General features: G+C 36.5%; 1 protein-coding gene across 1 annotated transcript; it reads left to right on the forward strand.

Moving 5' to 3' along the window:
- The first annotated feature begins 8,896 nt into the window (after positions 1–8,896).
- On the forward strand, positions 8,897–18,961 carry prr5l (proline rich 5 like). The gene is made up of 8 exons (XM_063001187.1): positions 8,897–9,009; positions 13,228–13,308; positions 14,583–14,631; positions 14,818–14,875; positions 15,032–15,123; positions 15,227–15,361; positions 17,737–17,857; positions 18,735–18,961. The coding sequence occupies exons 1-8, from the start codon at positions 8,897–8,899 to the stop codon at positions 18,959–18,961; spliced, it is 876 nt and encodes a 291-aa protein (XP_062857257.1).
- Positions 18,962–22,694: the final 3,733 nt, after the last annotated feature.

Here is a 22,694-nt window from a genome sequence, read left to right on the forward strand (position 1 = left end):
TTAAATTAAATTAAAGACTGCAACATAACTTCAAGGAAGCTTTGTATTTTAGCTGCCCAGAATGACTTGACAGTGTAAAATGTTTTACATGTACTGATAAATATGCAGAAATACTTAAAAAACCTCTTTGTTTACTTTGCAGGTGGAGAATGCAGAGATGCCCTTAATTACTACCTAACTTTATTTGGTTTTTTTTTCCCATTTTCCATTTATTCATTTACATTAGAATTTATATATATTTTTACCATTTTCCACTGATTAATCTAAATTAATTGCTTGATAATAATAACATATAATAAATACAATATATTCTAACTGATTTTACTTCAGTTTATAATGGATAGAAAGATTGAGGGATTGTTATTTTTTTTATTTTTCGTTCATTCAATTGAATTTGATTGATGATGATAAAACATGTTTTAAAATAAATGTTTGCATTGATTTCGCCTCCGTTTATGTCAGTATTATTACATGAATTGTTTGAATTAGACCATCATAGCAAATGTTATCAGAGTGATTCAGATATTTTTTTAAATTAATGGTAATGTCTGAGGGGGTTGGGGGGTTCAAGACTGTAGTATATTAGAATTGTATTTGGTGATATATGACTGTAAGTTAGTTAATGGTTAGAAGGTGGCAGTAAATACTTAATTACTATATAAGATAATGACGGTAGAATTACTAAGCAAATGCACATGTAACGGGTTGGAAGCATGAATGTGTGTGTATGTGTATGTTGCAAATAAATGTGCATAGTTAAACGGATTCTCTCTGTGCCTGCAATCTCCTTCATCCAATATATCACAGAGACAGAGGGATTAACATTGTCTTGGATTGACATTATCTGTAGTTATGTTAAAAGTATGTTAAAGTAACATTTAAAACATTTAAAAATGTTTTTGGGTATGTTCTTTAACTTGTATTAAATGTCTTGAGAATATTAAGAAAACTGACAAAAAACGTTGAAGGAACGTTCCAATAAAACATTCATACAACCAAAATGGAATGTTAAGGGAATGTTCAGAGGACCTAATTTAAAATGTTCTTAGTACTTATTTACTAACAATTTTTTTCCATTTCCAAAAAAAAAAAAAAAAAAAACAGGTTTCAGCAGATTTGAGTTCTTGGACTGTTGTTTACTTAAACTAGAGAAATGAAATGTTCACTATGGAAGCACTTCTGTAAGTCGCTCTGGATAAGAGTGTCTGCTAAATGCAAAAAATGTTAAATTATGGTTGCAAATGAGGTTTAGGTAACGTTCTATGAACATTTTCATAACTTTAAAAAAATGTTCTGAGAACATCAAGAAAACTGGACAAAATAACGTTGAAGGAACGTTCTAATAAAACATTCATACAACCAAAATGGAACGTTAAGGGAACGTTCAGAGGACCTTATTTAAAATGTTCTTAGAACATTCCAAGACAACGTTCCCAGAACGTTAAATTATGGTTGCAAATGAGGTTTAGGTAACGTTCTATGAACGTTTTCATAACTTTAAAAAAACGTTCTGAGAACATCAAGAAAACTGGACAAAATAACGTTGAGGGAACATTCCAAGGCAACGTTCCCACAACCAAAATGGAACGTTTGGGGAACGTTCTCAGAACGTAATTTTGTTAGCTGAGTTACCCCTGTTCTGTTTTGTGTATGAGGGTTGCTGATAAGTGAGATGCATGTGCATAGCCAGGGCGGCATGGTGGATAGCACTGTCGCCTCACAGCAAGAAGGTCCTGGGTTTGAATCCCAGGTGGAGCAGTCTGAGTCCTTTCTGTGTGGAGTTTGTCTGTGTGGGTTTCCTCCGAGAGCTCAGGTTTCCTCCCAAAGTCCAAAGACATGCAGTCAGGTTAATTGGAGATACTAAACTGGACATGACTGTGTTTGACATTAAAGACTTGAACTAATTAATCTTGTGTAACCAGTAACTTCCTGTTCTGTCATGAATGTAACCACAGTGCGTAAAACATGACGTTAAAATCCTAATAAATAATGTGCATAGCCATAACATTTCATAGTGTGCATAGCCAAACATTTCATAGTCCCATACATTTCATAGTATCATAAATTTTTTTACTGTAAACACAGGTTGTCAGTAATATGCCTATCATACTGAAGTCCATGGATGCTATAGACTTGCTTGTATCAGTACACCTAATAGGTGTACAGTTAAAGACAAAAGCTACTTTTTGTCATTGACAGTGTGTGTTATTTATCCACAAGCACTTGATCAGTGGTTAACTGTGTGACAAAGGACACTGTTGGTCTGTCTGATAAACTTGCAAAAAACCAAACACTTTTAATGTCAGTAATAATGATATGCCAAGACAGCAGTGGTCCTATGGGTAACTCAGTAAATGTATACATACAAAGTATACCTATATAAAAGATGAACTTGGTGAAATGGTCAAGATATGTGTACTTAATGAACTGGCAGTCAGTTTATGCTGACAACTGAAACGCTATACATGAAGTGGCACTTTATGAATATTTAAATAAAAACATGAGGCTTTCCTAATACACTGATAAAAATTTAGCCTAACAGCCTAATGTAGTTAACTCTATGAAGAGAATAGTCCTATTCTATTCCACCATAGCCTGGCATATAGGCCTCCGTAGATAGGTGAGTAAAATACTTGCATGCATTTACATTTCTAATGAAGTATGTGTAGTTTGATTGTATTCAGTCTGATCTATCACATGTAATATGCAAATCTAGTTATTTGACAGCACAACTTCCTTTTTTGCTTACAGTTGTTTCATGCAAAGTATTCTTGACTTTTCCAATGTAGTGCCAGTGATGAACTTTTGCACTCTTGGCAGTAAAAATGGGACACTTGTTAATACAGGGCATCATTAGTAATTTGGGCACGAAACTCTTGTTTTGAGAGTAGCTGCGGCTTTCTGACATCATTTCAAGAAAATCAGATAGTGAACATCTTTCAGAAAAGTTGTTATTGGGCTTGTGGTTTGCACATTTTGGTAGTGACTCAATTGGCTGATCTAACAAAAGTTTGCATTTAATTACTATACTATATCGAGTTAACCTGGGTTTTAAATTTTTCACTTCACATGTATTGTACCTTTTACTTTTACAGCGTTAGATTGGTTATGTAATATACAGATTGGTTTAGAAAATTATTACTTATTACTAATTATCTTTTGATTTATTAAGTCCAAAATATGTAGGTCATTGTGGCACAGAAGATAATGAGGGTGCTGTCATGGATTCAAAGCTGGCATCCAGTTACTTGGGAAACTTGGCATGTTTTTCATGTGTCTACATTAGCTTTCTCTGAGTACTCTGGTTTCCTCTCACTGCCCGAAACCATACAGAAGGTGGTGGATTAGTCTTAACTGGTCCACAGTTTCACTGTAGGTAGGGTGCACTTTTTTATTGTAGGCATCATTTTATTGTCTATAAACACAACACTGGTATGCATTGACAAAAAGCTTTGGTTTGGTGTTTGTCTACATAGGTTTTGGCAGTTCAGTCACTTTTTTGCCTTTCTTTAAGCAGTTGTGTCCGTCTTGGCCTTTGCCCGTAGAGCCCTATTTGTTTAGTGTGTGGTGTACAGTTTGAAACCCTCACTCCAGATGTCTCCAGCTTAGCCTGAAGTTCTTTGGATATTGTATGTAATTTCTTTGCCACGTTTGCCAAGGTCTTTGGAGTCTTGTACCCCTTTACACTGTTTGTGCTTGGTGATAAAAGCATTTCTGGTCTGCAGACAGCAGATAAAACTGGCCTTTTAAACATCAAAGTTACAATTCATAGACTAATTAAAGTCATGTGGGCACTGAAAAAGTAAGGAAAGGTGAATCTAATTTCTAATTAATCACATATTAGTCTGATTTTGTCCTTTGTTTCAAATTGAGCCAAAGGTGCCATTTATCATGTCCTGGTATTGTTTTAAATTTTGTATCCTTATTCACATATCCAAACAGTTTCACTGTTTAAGATGATATTAAGGTGATGTCAATAATGTTGATCACAACATTTTAATGGTAATCCAATAAAACTGGAACTGTTTGGAACTGTATGGATCTGCAGTTTGTATGGCACAAGAAAGTCAAGGCTTATGACCAGAACAATACCGTCTCCATGGTCAAGCTTGGAGATTGATCTGTAATCATGTGGAGATGCTTCTCCTGCTACAGGAACTGGCAATCATGTCACTGGTCAAGACTCATTGCTCCAGGCTTTTTGTGATTCACTTAAACCTTGGTGACTTTTCAACAAAACAATGATCCCAAGCACACTTCCAAGTCAAAGCTTGGTTAAGGCATCTGTCCTGGAATACCCTGGAGTGACTTTCTCACTCTCCAGATGTAACCAAATGTTTGGTGGAATTTAAAGAAAGCAGTTGCAGCATGAAAACCATCAAACCTTAATGAGGTGGAAGCTTTTGCATGTGAAGAATGGGTAAAGATTCCACAAGAGAAATGTCAAAAGGTTGTTAGGACTTACCATCACCATAATCTTTTTAGGGTGAGTGAGGTTGAATATTTGTGAGTGCAAAAAAATTACTTTGTATTTTGTCTTGGGTTGCTAATGGATGCCTTTTGTTTTTTGTTATTTAATATACTTGTAGTGCATATATCTGCTTTACATTTACACACTTTACACATTTAAAATGTATTACATACAGTACTACTGCTGCAATTAAAAAGGAAAAAGAAAGAAAAAGGAATGCAACACCTCAAAATCACAGGTCTGGTCTAGACTTCTGTCAGTCACATTTTTTACATGCACGCAAGGGCTTCGCGTTCCTTGAAAGCAAACATGACAAATTCACAGTCAGCCCTATTAAGAAGTGAGCAAATTTTTTTTGGCAGTTCACATCCAGCAACCACTACATTCTACCAAATGTACTTGTATACATGTCAGTTCTAGGTGTTATCTGGTAGCATGGTTATTGTAATGCAGTCTTTTGCACAAAAAATCCATGTTTTGTTGATTTTCAGATTTTCAAACTTTTATCCCAGTTTAATTCTAATAAAAAATGATGATTGCTGATGTTATGTAAGGGAGGCAAGGCGTGCAGTTTCTTACATGTTAGTCTGTAGGTTCTTTTGTGAGTTCCTGGATGAGTCATTAATGTGCTCCTGGAAAGATGTTTAGTAGGCTGGCACTTCTGGGATGATTTACTACTGTTCCAAGCTTAATCTAAAAAAATAGTAATAATTGATAAATATATGTTACAAATTGCAAAGATATTAGAAATAATAAAGGGTCAAAAACATTTAACTGTTTACATAAAGTAAAACTGTTTACATATAAAATCACAAAATAAACTATTTTTATTAATGTTATACAATATACAATGGAGTATTTAGGGACTACACTACAAATGAATAACATTTACAGGTTTCCTGCACCACAGAAAGTGTCACTTGTGTGTGGATGAAGTGAAGCAGCAGCAGCAGCACAACACAAACTCCTCCCATACTGCACACACACACACACACACACACACACACACACTGCTGGTTGAAAGCTCACCTCTTCTACGTTACTTACTTTCATACTCTTGAAGCTCTGCAGCCAGTGTTCCACTTCCTGCTGTACCTTTAGTGTTAATTTATAAAGAAACGTTGAAGCAGTTTAACTGCCCTCGCTGCAAGTGTGTGAAGACATCCAACATACCACGCTGCGACTGATTAGTGGTAAGTGTGTAGAATCGGCTTAGCCGAGATATACTATTTAAGTTTCTGCCGGGTTAATTATATTTGGTGTTATGTTCTGCTTTAGTAATGTGAGATTTCACTTGTTAGCGCGTTTTGTCAAGTAAAAGAGGTGCTCACAAGTCTTCAGTGATATTGACCTTACATGGCTCAACAGGCAAAAGGCGTGAAGATGCACTGGACAATAGTTATTTTATCTTACCATTGCAAATCTCAGGAGATAAAAAGAGTTGTTGAACCAATGTTATTAAAGCAAATGTACAGTATAGCGGAGAAAAATACCGAGCTAGGCTGGTTTGTTTACATACTTAATGCTCGTCATGTTATGGACATGCCTCCAGTTTTTTTATTCAACCACAAATGAAAACATTGCTGAAATGGTTAGCAGTGTAGACACTATTGTGATCTGCTGGTGTATTGTAACAATGCTCATGGCATTGTACTTACCTAGCCATATTTAAACTACAATCAGAACACTTAACTCTTAACACTTAACTGTTTGTGCTACTGTCATAGCTGCAGTTATGTGATAGTTATTATGCAGTTTTGGGAGACTAAGCATCATGCAGATAATTGAAATGCTATCTTACTGTTATCATTTAAATTGTTACATAAACTGTATTCTTACTTTCATTTGAGTTAAAGTCAGCTGAAGTTATGTAAACCACTTGCACAGTTATAGAACCTACATGCTTAATTGCATTGGCTATTTAAACCCTTCTGAGTGGTTCCTCATGACTGCACCATCACAGGATTGCAGGAGGAGCTCCAAACACTTTCTTCATATTTCCTAATTTAATACATGCCTAAGTCTAAACAAAGTACAAACCATAACTTCTGACTGGTACGGCACAATATTGTAACCTAAAATGCCATCAACAATATTGCCATTGGTTGATTTATCTGTGTAAAAGCATTATTTAATTGATCGACTTCATTGTATTTTGTAAATATAAACACATTTGGATCATGAAAAGTAAAAACAGACAATTCCAACCATGGACAGTTGAGCAGCTGAAGTCTTGTATCGAGCAAGAATGCCCAAAAATATGTGAATACTCTTTCTATCAAAGCGTTTCAGGCTCACTTATTGCCAACATGTATACAGTCATGCACATATCCATGCTGTCTCCATAGATAAAGTTTTACAGTACAATTAGATACGGTGAAAAGCTCAGTAATTTAAAACTTGGTACTGTCATAGTATGCCACCTTTGCCACAAGTCTGCCAACTGTAAGTGCTATTATTGTAAAATGGAAACAATTCTGAAGAAGACTTGCTGTCTTCTGAATGCTTTATGTAATAAGTGCAGTACAGGGTGTAATACCATATTGATGTCTTTTCAAACACAAAGCAATTATTAAAGTTTGCTTTCAAGCATTGAAAAGCCGCTCATAACAGCAGTAGGCATAAACACTGTTTCCAGTTTCCCATGTTTAGCAGATGGCAAGCTAGACTGCATGACATTTTCATTCACACTCCTGCTGTTATGCCTTCACTTGTTCTGTTTGTAGTGTATAAATCTAATCACAGGTGAAGACCAGATGTTTCTCGGAAATGCATGTTTAATCTGTAAACAATGCCAAGCTTAAATAACCCATATTTTCAGCTCATTAATTACTACCAGATGCAGGTGCCTTTAAAAACTTTGCTTCTGTCAATTGTCTTAAAATTAGAGTTGCAAGTGTAAATCTTTATTTGGGCGTTAAGTATCTGGTGTATCAGCTGTGTGTGGGACTGAGCTGCAATGTGTTGGAGCATAGCCTGGTCATGTGTGAACAGTATGGACTGAGTCAGAAATCTACAACACATTCATTAACTATGCATGCATGAATTAGAGAGAAAAGCAGTTGTCATCTTCACAGGCCTCAGCAGCATCAGAATTCAAGGCGTTTCCAAAAACAGTCAATGGTAGCAAAATATCACAGACAGTAACTTGTTGTGGGGTTGGAACTCGGCTACCAAGAAACCTGGAGCTGTGTAGCACCCACACTACCTGCTGTGGCTCTTGTTTAACATTTTCTAAGTTACTTTAAATGTGGCACAGCAGTCAATAATGACTAGGTTTCTACAGACACAATTGGCTCATCTTGTTGCGCAACAGCAACTGTCTGGTTTAGGCACAGGCAATGGAGGAATACTTGGAGTATAGCATGTTTATTCATGCTTGTTATGGCTCCATGTAGGAGGCTGGCTGGTAGAATAGCCAGATGGCTTTTACACGTGTAAAAGAGGGCAGGTGATTGTCTGCGGTCAGTGTTTGGCCAGCATAGATGCCGTTCATGAGGCATAGGTTGACAGTGCGATGAGGGCAAAACTCGAAATGTCAATTTTTCATTCCACTGTGAATTTGGAACCTATGGACAGTGCTGACAATTTCCTAAATATATAGTTCATCAATTAATTCAGCTATTAAAAAAGTACACATATAGGGCATACTGATTTAGCTGCGTAGTTAGCTACCAAGCTAGCCAACATGGATATGGTGACTAGTGCAGAATCCACACAATGTTTTTTAATCATTTTAACACATTTGGTTGTTTATATAAAAACAGTTATTTATTTTAAATGAGTTATTAAAATAATAATAGACTTAGTTTGTGAATTGTAAAGAAGGTTTAATGTACAGTTGAGGTAGCTTTAAAGTTTGTGTATGTGTACATAATGCTAATGTTTTTTTATATTTTTTTTTTTTTACAATCGAGAGCCACAAAGACCAAGAGTTTGAGACTTTTACTAGTTGTAACAAGGCTGTTAAATGTGCCTGAATCTGACACTTTGGTGGTGGTTACTGAAGAAACCAGTAAGAAACCAAAAGGATTCCATAGATGAAGACATACATGTTTAGAAATGGCATTGCTTAAAAAGCTTTTTTTTATGTTTAAGATGCATGATTTTAAATAAGTGAGGTACAAAATCATGCAGTTAGGCAGGAAGTTCAAAAAGGTCAAACTAAAGGAAGTTTGGTTGGCTGCAGAAGAGCACTGTGTGGCTTTCAGTATGACATACACGAATGTATGCCAGTTACCACAGGAACATACTCAGTAAACAAGAGTGAAAGTTTTTTACCTTTCTTTTAGTCATGAGAATGTTTTTGTGGAGGTAATTCAAAGTACATTTTTAAACAAAAGCACCTCTTGATTTGAGTACTTTCTTTTTTTAGTGAAGGTGAAAGTTCTTTTGTTACCTGGTGACCTAGTCCTTAAGAGCAAGATGGGATCTTTTCGGCGACCTCGCTTTATGAGCTCACCTGTGTTATCAGACCTGGCCCGCTTTCACGCCAGTTCAACGGCTATGCAGCTCTCTAATGCAAGTATCTGGAACAGGTGAGTGTTTAGCTTTAGTAAACATTTAGACAAGAACTTAAAAAAAGCATAATAGTTTATAACAGAATTGATGGTTATGAGGGTTCTGAACCTTCAAGTATCCCACAGAACATTTACCATATTGTATGGATATTGTCATTTTATATACAGGCCACAGATAGATGGGTCATAGTTTAGCATAACTGACCCTGCTCTCTGGGTAGGGAGAACCTCATTTCTGTGTGACATTAACCAGTTCCTTCTATGCATGTGTTACCTAATATGTACAGTAGGGCAGTTAATGTTATCCTTTAAGCATGCTCAGGTACACTGAGACTTGGCATATACCGCTGTTTAAAAATAGGCAATGTCGTCACATGTCTTGAAAGAACCATGTGTTAGGGATTGCTGTGATAGAAGATGTAGAAGTATTTACATTTACATTTTCAGCATTTAGCAGACGCTTTTATCCAAAGCGACTTACACAATGAGCAATTGAGGGTTAAGGGCCTTGCTCAGGGACCCAACAGTGGCAACTTGGTGGTAGCGGGGCTTGAACCGGGAACCTTCTGTTTACTAGTCCAGTACCTTAACCACTGAGCTATCACTGGCCAGTATTTAGGTGGTCATAAATTAAGTTTAAAAAACCTAAATTAATTAATCCTGATGCCACATTTTCAGACTATATGTCTGTTCAGTTTTTTTTCAATTTTTTGTATATTTTGTATCTAGTGTGCTCTGGGGTTTTTTTCACTCTGACTTAAGCACAATGCACCAGACCTCCAAAATGTAACTTAGCTGAAGCAGAATTCTACACTTTGGCATGTAGTTCACTTACTGTAAAAGTGTCAAATTGTAAGAACATTTAAATAATCAATTATTTAGTGATACACTACTAATCTGATACTAGATACAGAATTGGGGCGTCTACTAGCCTAAAACAGCTAAATAGGGCAGTTGTAGCCTAGCGGTTAAAGTGCGCTAGACTAGTAATCAAGAGCTCACCGGTTCAAGCCCCACCTCTGCCAGGTTGCCACTGTTGGGCCCTTGAGCAAGACCCTTAACCCTAAATTGCTTAAACAATATACACTGATCAGCCATAACATTAAAACCACCTCTTTGTTTCTACACTCACTGTTCATTTTATCAGCTCCACTTACCAAATAGAAGCACTTTGTAGTTCTACAATTACTGACTGTAATGTAGTCTGTCTGTTTCTCTGCATGCTTTGTTAGCCCCCTTTAATGCTGTTCTTCAATGGTCAGGACTCTCCCAGGACCACTACAGAGTAGGTATAATTTGGGTGGTGGGTCATTCTCAGCACTGCAGTGACACTGACATGGTGGTGGTGTGTTAGTGTGTGTTGTGCTGGTATGAGTGAATCAGACACAGCAGCGCTGATGGAGTTTTTAAACACCTCACTGTCACTGCTGGACTGAGAATAGTCCACCAACTAAAAAATATCCAGCCAACAGCACCGCATGGGCAGTGTCCTTGTGACCACTGATGAAGGTCTAGAAGATGACCAACTCAAACAGCAGCAATAGATGAGCGATTGTCTCTGACTTTACATCTACAAGGTGGACCAACTAGGTAGGAGTGTCTAATAGAGTGGACAGTGAGTGGACACGGCATTTAAAAAATCCAGCAGTGCTGCTGTGTCTGATCCACTCATACCAGCACAACACACACTAACACACCACCACCATGTCAGTGTCACTGCAGTGCTGAGAATGATCCACCACCTAAATAATACCTGCTCTGTGGTGACCCTGTGGGGGTCCTGACTATTGAAGAACAGGGTAAAAGCAGGTTTTAAAAGTATGTAGAGAAACAGATGGATTACAGTCAGTAATTGTAGAACTACAAAGTGCTCCTATATGGTAAGTGGAGCTGATAAAATGGACAGTGAGTGTAGAAACCAGGAGGTGGTTTCAGTGTTATGGCTGATCAGTGTACAGTCACAGTACTGTAAGTTGTTTTGGATAAAAGCGTTAGCTAAATGGCAAAAATGTTTTATAATGTTGTTATATATTTTATGTTTACTGATGGCAAAACTTCTTTAATTTGAAGGTGTCAGTGGTAAAGTAGCATTAAAGACTTGGAAGACACACATAGATATTGTATTGCCAAAATAGGGTTTGGAAAAGAGCAATGCTAAAGAAAAACAGAGAGAGAGGGAAAGAAAGTTAAGGAAACAGATGCCCAGAGAGATTTTTTTATTTTTTATTTTTATTTGTTTAAATCAGCAAACCCTGAATGTATGTGTTGCCTTGGTTTCTTAAAGAATAAACAGTAAATGAATTGTGCATTATAGACAACACAGTTCTACATCAACCTAGCTTTCTTAACATGTATGTTCTGTCTACCAAAAAGTAATATAAAAAGATCATCATGTACAGAGAAATGTGTCAGTTGATTAAGTAAAGTTTCACATCACATGATGTGATGCTCTCTTGATGAATGTTAGTCACCTCAGTTTTCACTCGATGCAACGAAACCCTGCCTATCTGAGCTAGGGGAAATCCACTCTGGGCAAGTGCAGCCATGCAGGGTATTTTAGGAGGAAATATAATCAAAGTAAAACCTTTTCATAGATTTACAATATAATTGTATAGATACAATGTTGTCTGTGTTGCATATGCAGTCATTACCAGAATGATCTTTATGTTAAAGTAGATGAAAAGGCCATAAAACAGTTCTGTCTCACACTGACAATGCAAATACTACAGCATTCATATCCTTATTTAAAAAGACTGGGTAAACATTTACTAAAACAAGAATAAGACTTCTAGCTGAGTACACATGCATTTGCAAGTTGTGATTTCTGTCTACTTAGTAATAACTTCTCAGTAATGTGCTCTGCTTAGTAGCACATGTCAGCCTTTGCACTTTTGATATCTCTGGAAATGGGGCTGCTGCTGCCACTTTTTCAGGAAATGGTGAGCAGGATGTTATTCAGATGCAGAGAGCTCAGGGTTGGAGAGGGGGGGTATGATAACTTTGGAGGCAGAAATTCACATTCACGTTTAGTCAGCACAAAATATAGGATTTACAATTAAAAGCTTTTTTTTTATTGCACCTCTAAAGGATGTAGTGTTGACTGTTTGACATGACTATTGTAACTTACTATCCATAACACTAAAAAATGCATCTTTACTTAAAATTGTATTTTTCTATCTTTGCCATGATAGTATTTATATACACTCACTGAGCATTTTATTAGGTACACCTATTTGCTACACACATTCATTGCTTATTTTATAAGCTAAACAGACCAAATTATCTATGTGGGTACAGTTACTTACTGTAGGCCATTTGTTAATCCCTACACTTCATCCCCTGTACCCCATTTATTGATTAAACTAGGACCCCCACTGGCCAGATGTTATTTGGGTGGTGGTGATGTATGGTTGTGGACCATTCTCAGCACTGCAATGACACTAACATGTTAATGACAATATGTGTTGTATTTGTATAAGTGCAGCCGTGTTTTGGAAGCTGTTTTGTATTCATATGGAGTCTGACTGCATTTGTGGTTAGAGGTTAATTATTTACTGAAGATGGTAATCATTTAAAAGAATTTGGCAAAATGTGTATTGCTCATAGTAAGTGTAGCTTATAAAATAATCACTAAATATATATGCCAGATAGGTATACCTAATAAAGTGATTACTCATTTAAAAATATTTTCTCTTTTTCTGTTACATTTTGGGCATTTTGGATTTGATGCCGGTTAGATTGCCAGGGTCCTTTCTCTGTGGAGTCTGCATGTTCTCCCTGTGTCCACATGGGTTCTTTCTGGGTTTCCTCCCAAAAGTCCAAGGACAAGTGGTTAGGCCAATTGAAGCTACTAAAAATTGCCCTAAGTGTGTGTGTGTGTGTGTGTGTGTGAATGAGTGTGTGTATGCCCTTTGATGGGCTGGTGACCTGTCCAGGGTGTTTCCTGCCTTTCGCCCAATAAATCAGACCCATCACGACCCTGACCAGTATAAAGCGGTGGTCTGCAGACAGTGAATAAATGTTAAATTTTATTATTAATTTAAATTTTAATGCATCTCAAAAGCAGATTTAAAATGTGAATTTTATTATACATGTGCACAACATATTATGTATTTATTCTGTGCACAGCTAAAACATAAAAAGTTTAACTTACCTTATTGTGCAATGTTCCAAAATTAGAAGGGACATAAAAGAATGCACAGTTTCTGGAAACTGATTCACTTGATATGCTTGCAGTGTCCAGACTGCTGTCATCAAAGTGTTCCAAGGAGGAGGGCTTCAGATGAACGAGCTCTACAGTCTGAATGAAAGTATCAGGTATGAGAAAACATGCAGTCTACAATTAGCTTTTTTTTAGATGTTAAAAAGTGACTAGATGTTTTAAACAAAATTTTATTAATTTTCCTGTTTTTATTCTACTTTTTTATTAATTAATTCTAAAATTAATGGAACTAAAACAGTTACTCCAAAACAGTATACTGCCCTTCAGTGCTGCTCAGTAACTTGGTTTCTAAGGTACCAGGTTAAATCCATGCTTCCAGCAATTGTTTTGCATGTTCTCTCTGTGTTTGTGTTGGTTTTCTCCCACAAAAATTATACTTTTGCTTTTTATTAAACATGCAGAAGGTAAATTGGCTGGCTTAATTGCATCAAGGTTTTAGTGAGTCTTTGTGTGTGTGGTCCTGTGATTAATTGGTGTAAAGATTATATATCTTTATATTATATTTTTTACTATAAATAACCCTGTCCATGCTGTGTTTCATGCTGTGGACTTTGTTTTGTATTTGGAATTTGTTGGACATTTTTTTTATTTTATGAGCTTGCTGGACATTCCATTTTATTTCTTGTACTTTGAAATTGCTAGATTGATTGATTCTGTTTTGTCAGCATCATCCTTAAATGAGCTTTGATGTTTTGTCTCAGAATGGCAGCGCACACTCAAGGTCAGACGGACGACACTTTCGCAGAACACACTCATGCTTTCACTAGAAATTGACTTAATAAAAGGGTTGCCTCAAAGTTAAAAGCTGTTCAGTTCAGTTATTAGAAAGGGTCCATGTACTTTTGGCCATGTAGTGTATGTCCCTGAAACAAATGTTTACTAAGAACTCACAGGTGGACTATTTGGATTTTAATACAAACTTGGTTTTCAAGACTGTATTCACTTGCACTAAGAAAAATCTTCCTCTCCATCAACATTTTTGTTAGTTATGCAAGTCTGGGATTTCTGCTCTAGCACATGGAGGTTAGATACAGAGCCTGTTTCACTGTAGATGGTAATATGTGACTCCTCCTCAATCCTTCTAAACCAGGCCATTAATCACATCTTTTCATTAATGCAAGCCCAACTATCACATTTAGTAGGCAAGCTGACAACTTTATTTGGCTTTTTAGTCAACAGCATGACTGAGTGTGTAACTAAGCTCCTGTGTTTTTATTTTTTATTTAAGTAGGGATAAAATGTAGAAACGTCTTCATTTGTTTAAATATTTTTTTTCTGTATTAAAACAAACTAAGCTAGTTACAATTATATAATGATTGTTTTAATGGTTTAAAATTACCTGATTTACTCAACACATTTGTTTTCTTAGATGGCTTCAAAGAACAGAACTAGGCTCCTTCATTACAGAATACTTTCAGGTAAAATGTGATCATCGTTTACACTATAACAGCACTGACCTTTTTAATTGATATGTACATGCATGAAATGTGAGGACATCCAAATGCTTCAAAATACAACTTCTGAACGGAAGTACATGTATTTTGCATTATATTGTTTAGTGTTAATTAAATACTGTCTAACATGATACTACTAATTTTATATAGGATCAGCTCTTGAACAAAGGACTGTCACACATGTTGGAGAAAATTCAGCTTCATGAGGGTCAGTAGTGAATTAGTCACCATTTTGGACTATAACTAGACAGAAACAAGAATTGTGTAAGCTCAAAAGTTGACAGACATGCTCTAGTCTAGACAGACTGTGGTAGAGGACTGTGAAATCTGACCTGAGATTGCGCCCTTCTATTTTTTCATCTAGATGAAAAGTGTCTCGAAGTTCTGTCTGAGATGTGGGTAAAATTTTTTACAGAGATCCTGCCAACCCTTCAAGCCATATTCTATCCTGTGCAGGTAACTGAGCAGTGTTATTCTCAACAGAATGTGGTTCACTAGTCTCAGTATGCAGACAATGCGCTGATTGTTTCCAGTTTTGAGCATTCATGTTTGCTTGCAGGGCCAGGAGCTGACTGTAAGGCAAATGGCGCTATTGGGTTTTAGGGACCAGGTCTTGTTAAAACTTCCTCTTGAGAACATGCTGCACTCTGCCTCTTACCCTTCCTCCATAATACAAATGCTGCTCATACTACAGGTAAGGTTTCATTATACTGGTTATTTTAATTATTATTAACCCTGCAGAATTGTGTGAAGATACAGTGGTACCTTAAAACTCAACGTCAGTTGGTTCTGGGAGTGGCGTCGAGTTTTAAAGGCATGGATTTTCAAGGTATTTGGAACTGCATATATTTTAGGCTAATGTAAAAAAATTGGGTTGTTTTTGACACTTACACACTGAAAATAACACAAATATAATATAAACAACACTAAAAATACAATTGAAAGCAGTTAAAAACCAATAAAAAATACAACAAAACCTGCACTTTACCTTTATTTCTTTATTGTTTTCTTATACTTCTTAATCGTGGAGTTGCTTAATCTTGGAATACCGTATTCCTCAGCGAGCTCAGTAAGAGCGCATTCACATGAGAAGCGGCAAAACCATTCTTTCGCTGACTATGCTGTTGTTTCCTACAGAGTGTGGCAGTGTACAAAGCTTAACGTGACTTATTGTACTAAAAAAACAAGCGAGGAATTTTATTAGTGAAGAAAACTTTCTGTCAGAAAAGCTGATTCTTACAGTTTCTCAGCACCCTGAGCTGTAACACAAGTTTAACAGTGAAACAGTAGGAAAATCCAGCTAAACACAGATACATGTGGAGCTTTCAGAGTGAATTTGATGGTTATTCCAAAAAATATCCTTTTTTGTGGTTGTATAAACAACAGAAAGAACACGCTGCTCTCTTACAATGTACATGAAATGTTATTGCTTTGCTGGCAGATGTTACCATACCGGTGTAATCTCGTTTAAAGTCTCATGTAAAAAAATAGTGAAAGCTTAAAGGATAAAACCTTTTTTTTTTTTTTTTTTTTTTTTTGCTATAATTAACTATAAATATTAACAATTAATTGATTTGAGTGGAATAATTTAGCCTCTAACTTTTAGTCAATGTTCTACCAAACACATACCAATAAATACACACAAGTCAAAAGATTACATACATTGTAAGGGACGTGTACTGTATTATAGCAGTCTTGGCATTTCACTGATTCCTGCAATGTGTTCTTTTTGTGAATAAATGATTAAAACACATGCTTTGTCCAAATATGCGTCTCTAGTTCTACATCTGTGCATCTGGATACATTTCCACTGAGCATAACATGAAAGCTTGGGTTTTCTTCCTGACCCTGACAAGAGATCATTATTCCAAATACTTTTAATAGATGCATTAAAACTATTTAATAGCCCTATTTAAATGTCACCAGCTGTAGTCAATCCTAACCCCTAACAAGGCCATACCACAAACTTAAATGACATTGTACAACTTTCCACACCACCACAATAATTAAACTTAACTGCTATATGTTTTTTTACTAAGCAGAATTTCTGATACCCCACAACAAACATAGAAAAAAAAACTTGGACAAAGAAGTGTGTCTTTGACTTAATGTGTTCCAACCATTTAGTCACTGAAAAACAACAGTTGCAGAAGTCATTATAATTCCAGGAGCCATGGCATAACCCTACCTGTCTACTACAAGTGTCTATAAACATTTGACTACAGCTCTACTTAACAAAGGTGCATAGACCATAACTAAAACCCTAAATAACCATATTAAATTGCATGTTGAAATTAGTACAACACTGTCAGTATTATTACTGTTTAGAAATACTATTTAGTATGGCAGTGTGCTGTTGTGCTACTTGTCTACTCAATTAATAAATTAGTTAAACCACTTAAATGTTAATTTATTTACAACCCCAAACCAGAAAAAGTTGGGACAGCATGGAAAATGCAAATAAAATAAAAATGCAGTGTTTCTTACATTTACTTTGACTTTTATTTGATTGTAGACAGTATGAACCTGAGATATTTCATGTGTTGTCTGCTCAACTTCATTTCATTTGTTAATATACCTCCATTCCTGCATTTCAGGCCTGCAACACATTCCAAAAACAGTTGGGACAGGGGCAATTTAGGGCTAGTAATGAGGTGAAAATACTAAATAATGATGTGATTCCAAACAGGTGATGTCAACAGGTTCTTTGTTCTGAAATAATTATTATTCCTGACTGCCCATTATCAGATTATTTACAGTAAATACCAAAAGTGAAAGTCACCTACATTTGTGTCACTATTGTGAAAAGTCCTGTTATTTAAAAAAAAAACCTTTGCAAAAGTCTCAGGTAGCCTGGCTCTTTCTTACATTATAATGTTACAAATGCCACAGGCTTACTGACCAGATGGTAACGGAAAAGAAAGTGTTTCCTTACACAGTCACAGATTTAAAAAAGCATAGCTTGCTATCAGCAAAGGTTATTAGTTATTATTTTTACTGTGTAGTAAGACAAGCTTAATATGATCTGAACACTACTCAGTGTGTGGGTTTTTTTTTTTCCAAATGTAGGGCATTCATGAACCCAGTGGGTCTAGTAAAGAGTACTTTATTTTAGAGAGATTGGTGGATATGGTTATATCACCCTACTTGAGTAACTACCTCTACATGAATCACATACACTCTTCCTCAGGTAAGATTTACTCTGCTTTATCTGTAATTGCATGACACCCCTATGGCTATGAGACGTCATTTAATAATAATTTTATAATTATTTATGAGGTGTTGTGTACATCTACACAAAACCAGACATGAAATAGGGTATAATACAAAATAATGTGCTTTATGAAAGGTTCCTATCATGTGATATGATAAACTTGTCAAATGTTTAGTCAGGTATGGGCTGATGCTGCATTAAGTGGTGTGAAACTACAAAACACATTTTTTTCTTACTAAAAAAATAATTCTTCCTTGGGCAACAATGTCATACGTATGCACAAATTCACCAAATGTGACAGATTTTGCTTACTTGCACACACCAAGATTTTGTTGTAAACTTATGTTAGACAATGTTAGGTAATGTTGGACACTGTCGGACAAACAACCATATTTAGCAAATATATATGACCTGGGACTTTTTGAGTCCTTTGAATGTCCTTGAGTGGCTCAGCCAAACCCCAGACTTAAACAAATATCTGTGAAAAGACCTAAATATGAAAGTTCACAGATGTTTGCCATCCAATCTGATGGCTCCTGAGGGGATCTGACATTATTAAGAATAGAGTAAACCGCCTAAATGAAGGTGTGCAAAGCTTGTAGAAATGTATCCAAAAAGATTTGCATCTATAATTGCTGCCAAAGGGTACAAATACGTTTGTGAATAAGATTTTGATAATAATCTGTTTTTGATTATTTGTGAAAAACTTAAAAAACTGGTTTTCACTTCGTTATTGTGGGTGACACAATTACATTAATTGTAGATATGTTTCTGCACTGAGCACAGGACTTTTGCAGTATTATTTGTTTTTTTGCATTGTATACTGAGAGTAATACCATTACTTTTGCACCAGATTGTCATTTGGAACACTCCAAGTCTGCACCACACTTTGACCAGCCTGAGATCACAATCACCCACTTTGCTGCAGAATCATTGCTGACACCTCTTGTGGAACAGGAAGGTGAGGTGTACCTGGAAAGGACTGCTGGAATACGACGCCACACAGTAGCCAATATTCACTCAGAGATCCAACTTCTCTCCATCACAAACAGAAATGACGGCAGTGGGGTGGCCATATGACGAAGGCAAAAGAAGTGCTTCTCCCCAGGCCTTTGTTCTGTCATCCTGGACTTTTAGACAAATGCAAAATAACTGCTGAATGCCCGATCATGGCTGACATTTGCTGATAACTGAGCGGGTAAAGTGTGCTGGTGGACTATAAAGCACTTAAGATGGGTGTATTTTTTCCCCAAAGTCACTTGAGTGCTTTTCTGAATGTCTCACCGGTAACAGCTTAACAGGAAGCTAGGATTCAAACTGACAACCTTCTGAAGTAGTCCATAAATTAAATGATGAGCTAGCAATGATCCAGATTAATGCAGACAGTATAAAAAACCACCAGACTTTTCCTCAACTCAAGATTTGTTATGATTGCTGGCTAATCTACTTACATTAGGGACGTTAAATACAATGTTACAGCAAAAAGACCATTTAAGAAAAAACAGCCAATTAAATTACACAAAATCTCTGATCATAAGATGATCACATTTTAAGTGTATTGTTTTTCTATGAGTTTGCACAAGTAACATTTACAGTTGCTCATTAAGTGGGCAATGTATTTTTTTTTCTTTGTAAATGCTTTAAACTGGTCTCTTCTCAAATTCCTGCCAGTTATTTTTATGTGCAATGCTTTTTATGTACATAAACAACTGCGATGCCTAATTTGATCCTACATTTTATCCAGTTAAAAGTTTAAATCATAAGGAGGAAAAGTGTATAATTAACTTAATAGGGTCTTGTACAGCGCTCAAAGAGTCATGTGCTTTTTTGCAGTAAAAGTGGCAAAGCTATGTGGAATTCCAGCCCATGCTGAGCTAACAGTTTACACAGATGCAGTATTATACAAAATCTTATTGAGTTGGATGGATTATGGACTGTGAAGTGCACTGCCTTACACTTTCTTGTTTTGAGCCTTTTATTTCTTAAATTTTTTGTACTGCTACAACATAGTGGTCAACAAAAAGATTTTTGGATTTTATTTTAATAAAGATTTTATTAAATTAATTAGAATTACAGAATGAATGTCAGTGTTGTTAAAATAGAAGTAATAAAGTGTTATTTAATAAAGTGTTATTGTTATAGTGTAATTTGCTGGGTTATCATCTGTAATGTCAGTAAAAAAATAAACAGCAGACCAATCTTTACTTAGCAATGTAATCATGGCCACATCCAAAACATACTATTTTTAAAATATATTTATATTGTAAGCTACTGTACTTTATGGTTTCTATGGGATACTTGTAAGGAGGTTTCTTGTAAGACTACAATTACACCTTGTCTTCCTAGAATAGAAAATCAGTTAAGAAGCTTTGGTAGTCTTATTTAAATGCTGATCCCTTCATGGAAATCCATGTGTGGCAGTGTTAAGGAATCTGACCTGCTGAAGGGAGCTGAGGTAAAACTCAGAGACAGTAAACCCATTGCTAGGGTGCTGAGAAATTATTTAGTTGTCAGCAGTACTTGGAAAGTGTGATGATGACTAAAGTCAAGTAATTGCTATTATTACATTCATTTATAGTGCTTTTTATAGTCAATATCACTTTTAAAATTTTATAAAAAGGGTTTAGTTAGTTTCTGTAGGAAGACAAAATAGTCACTAACAGATTGTTAGTCATTGCACTAAATATTCAGGTTCCCACCAGAGAAACAACCAGTACTGTAAGATCCATGTGTGCAACATTAAAGGAGAAGATTGTACAGCTTTGTGAGACCAGAATGGGCTTTAATAACCCAGTACTTTGTTGTGGCCCGCTGAGGTCTACTTACTCCTGCTTTATTTATTTATTAACAGCTACGGGGGCCAACCTTTCTTCTTTACCAAGGGAAATACCTACAGTTTTTTTTTGTGATAAGTAGTGCTGTATCATTATTGTTAGTCATTATATTATAGTCTTGAAAGTCATCTTACAACATTTGTATACTATTTTATTTCACAAGACTTGGAATTTACTAATATGAAGTATGCTTAAAAATGGACTTTGTCAGATTTATATTGCTGTTGTGCATATTATTGTTTATAATTTATTTTAGATATTGGATTGATTTATTTTAATGTTGTTAATTATATATTTATTTTATTCACTTATAGAGAAACAGTAATGCAGTGAAATAGACTTGTGATCCAACTAAAAGAGAGAGGAAAATAGAAGGGACATCATGGTGTCAAACTACAGGGGTTGGACAAAATAACTGAAACACCTAGTTTTAGACCACAATAATTTATTAGTATGGTGTAGGGCCTCCTTTTGCGGCCAATACAGCGTCAATTCGTCTTGGAAATGACATATACAAGTCCTGCACAGTGGTCAGAGGGATTTTAAGCCATTCTTCTTGCAGGATAGTGGCCAGGTCACTACGTGATGCTGGTGGAGGAAAACGTTTCCTGACTCGCTTCTCCAAAACACCCCAAAGTGGCTCAATAATATTTAGATCTGGTGACTGTGCAGGCCATGGGAGATGTTCAACTTCACTTTCATGTTCATCAAACCAATCTTTCACCAGTCTTGCTGTGTGTATTGGTGCATTGTCATCCTGATACACGGCACCGCCATTGGATGCACATGGTCCTCCAGAATGGTTCGGTAGTCCTTGGCAGTGACGCGCCCATCTAGCACAAGTATTGGGCCAAGGGAATGCCATGATATGGCAGCCCAAACCATCACTGATCCACCCCCATGCTTCACTCTGGGCATGCAACAGTCTGGGTGGTACGCTTCTTTGGGGCTTCTCCACACCGTAACTCTCCCGGATGTGGGGAAAACAGTAAAGGTGGACTCATCAGAGAACAATACATGTTTCACCTTGTCCACAGCCCAAGATTTGCGCTCCTTGCACCATTGAAACCGACGTTTGGCATTGGCCCGAGTGACCAAAGGTTTGGCTATAGCAGCCCGGCCGTGTATATTGACCCTGTGGAGCTCCCGACGGACAGTTCTAGTGGAAACAGGAGAGTTGAGGTGCACATTTAATTCTGCCGTGATTTGGGCAGCCGTGGTTTTATGTTTTTTGGATACAATCCGGGTTAGCACCCGAACATCCCTTTCAGACAGCTTCCTCTTGCGTCCACAGTTAATCCTGTTGGATGTGGTTTGTCCTTCTTGGTGGTATGCTGACATTACCCTGGATACCGTGGCTCTTGATACATCACAAAGACTTGCTGTCTTGGTCACAGATGCGCCAGCAAGACGTGCACCAACAATTTGTCCTCTTTTGAACTCTGGTATGTCACCCATAATGTTGTGTGCATTGCAATATTTTGAGCAAAACTGTGCTCTTACCCTGCTAATTGAACCTTCACACTCTGCTCTTACTGGTGCAATGTGCAATTAATGAAGATTGGCCACCAGACTGGTCCAATTTAGCCATGAAACCTACCACACTAAAATGACAGGTGTTTCAGTTATTTTGTCCAACCCCTGTACCTGACCCTGGTTAACTAAACCATCCTGATAATTACTTAAATCATTAGTTTAAATGCTATCTTTGTCACCATGTACCCTACGTGTTTGTTTTAGAATGCAATGTGCTGCTTAGTCTTAAGTATACTAAAGGTCAGTTGTTGTTGTTTTTTTATTGTGCGACATGACATTTAATTTACAGTTAAATGCGTGTGCGTTAGTGTTTGTGTGTGTGTGTGTGTGTGTGTACGTGAATGTATGCATTTGTAAATGTGCTTGTGTGTACAAGGTCCTGGGTTCGATTTCCAGGAAGGGAGGTTCGGGTCCTTTCTGTGTGAAGTTTGCATGTTCTCCCT

The sequence above is a fragment of the Trichomycterus rosablanca genome, chromosome 1 (genome assembly GCF_030014385.1).
Source record: "Trichomycterus rosablanca isolate fTriRos1 chromosome 1, fTriRos1.hap1, whole genome shotgun sequence".
NCBI lineage: Eukaryota > Metazoa > Chordata > Actinopteri > Siluriformes > Trichomycteridae > Trichomycterus > Trichomycterus rosablanca.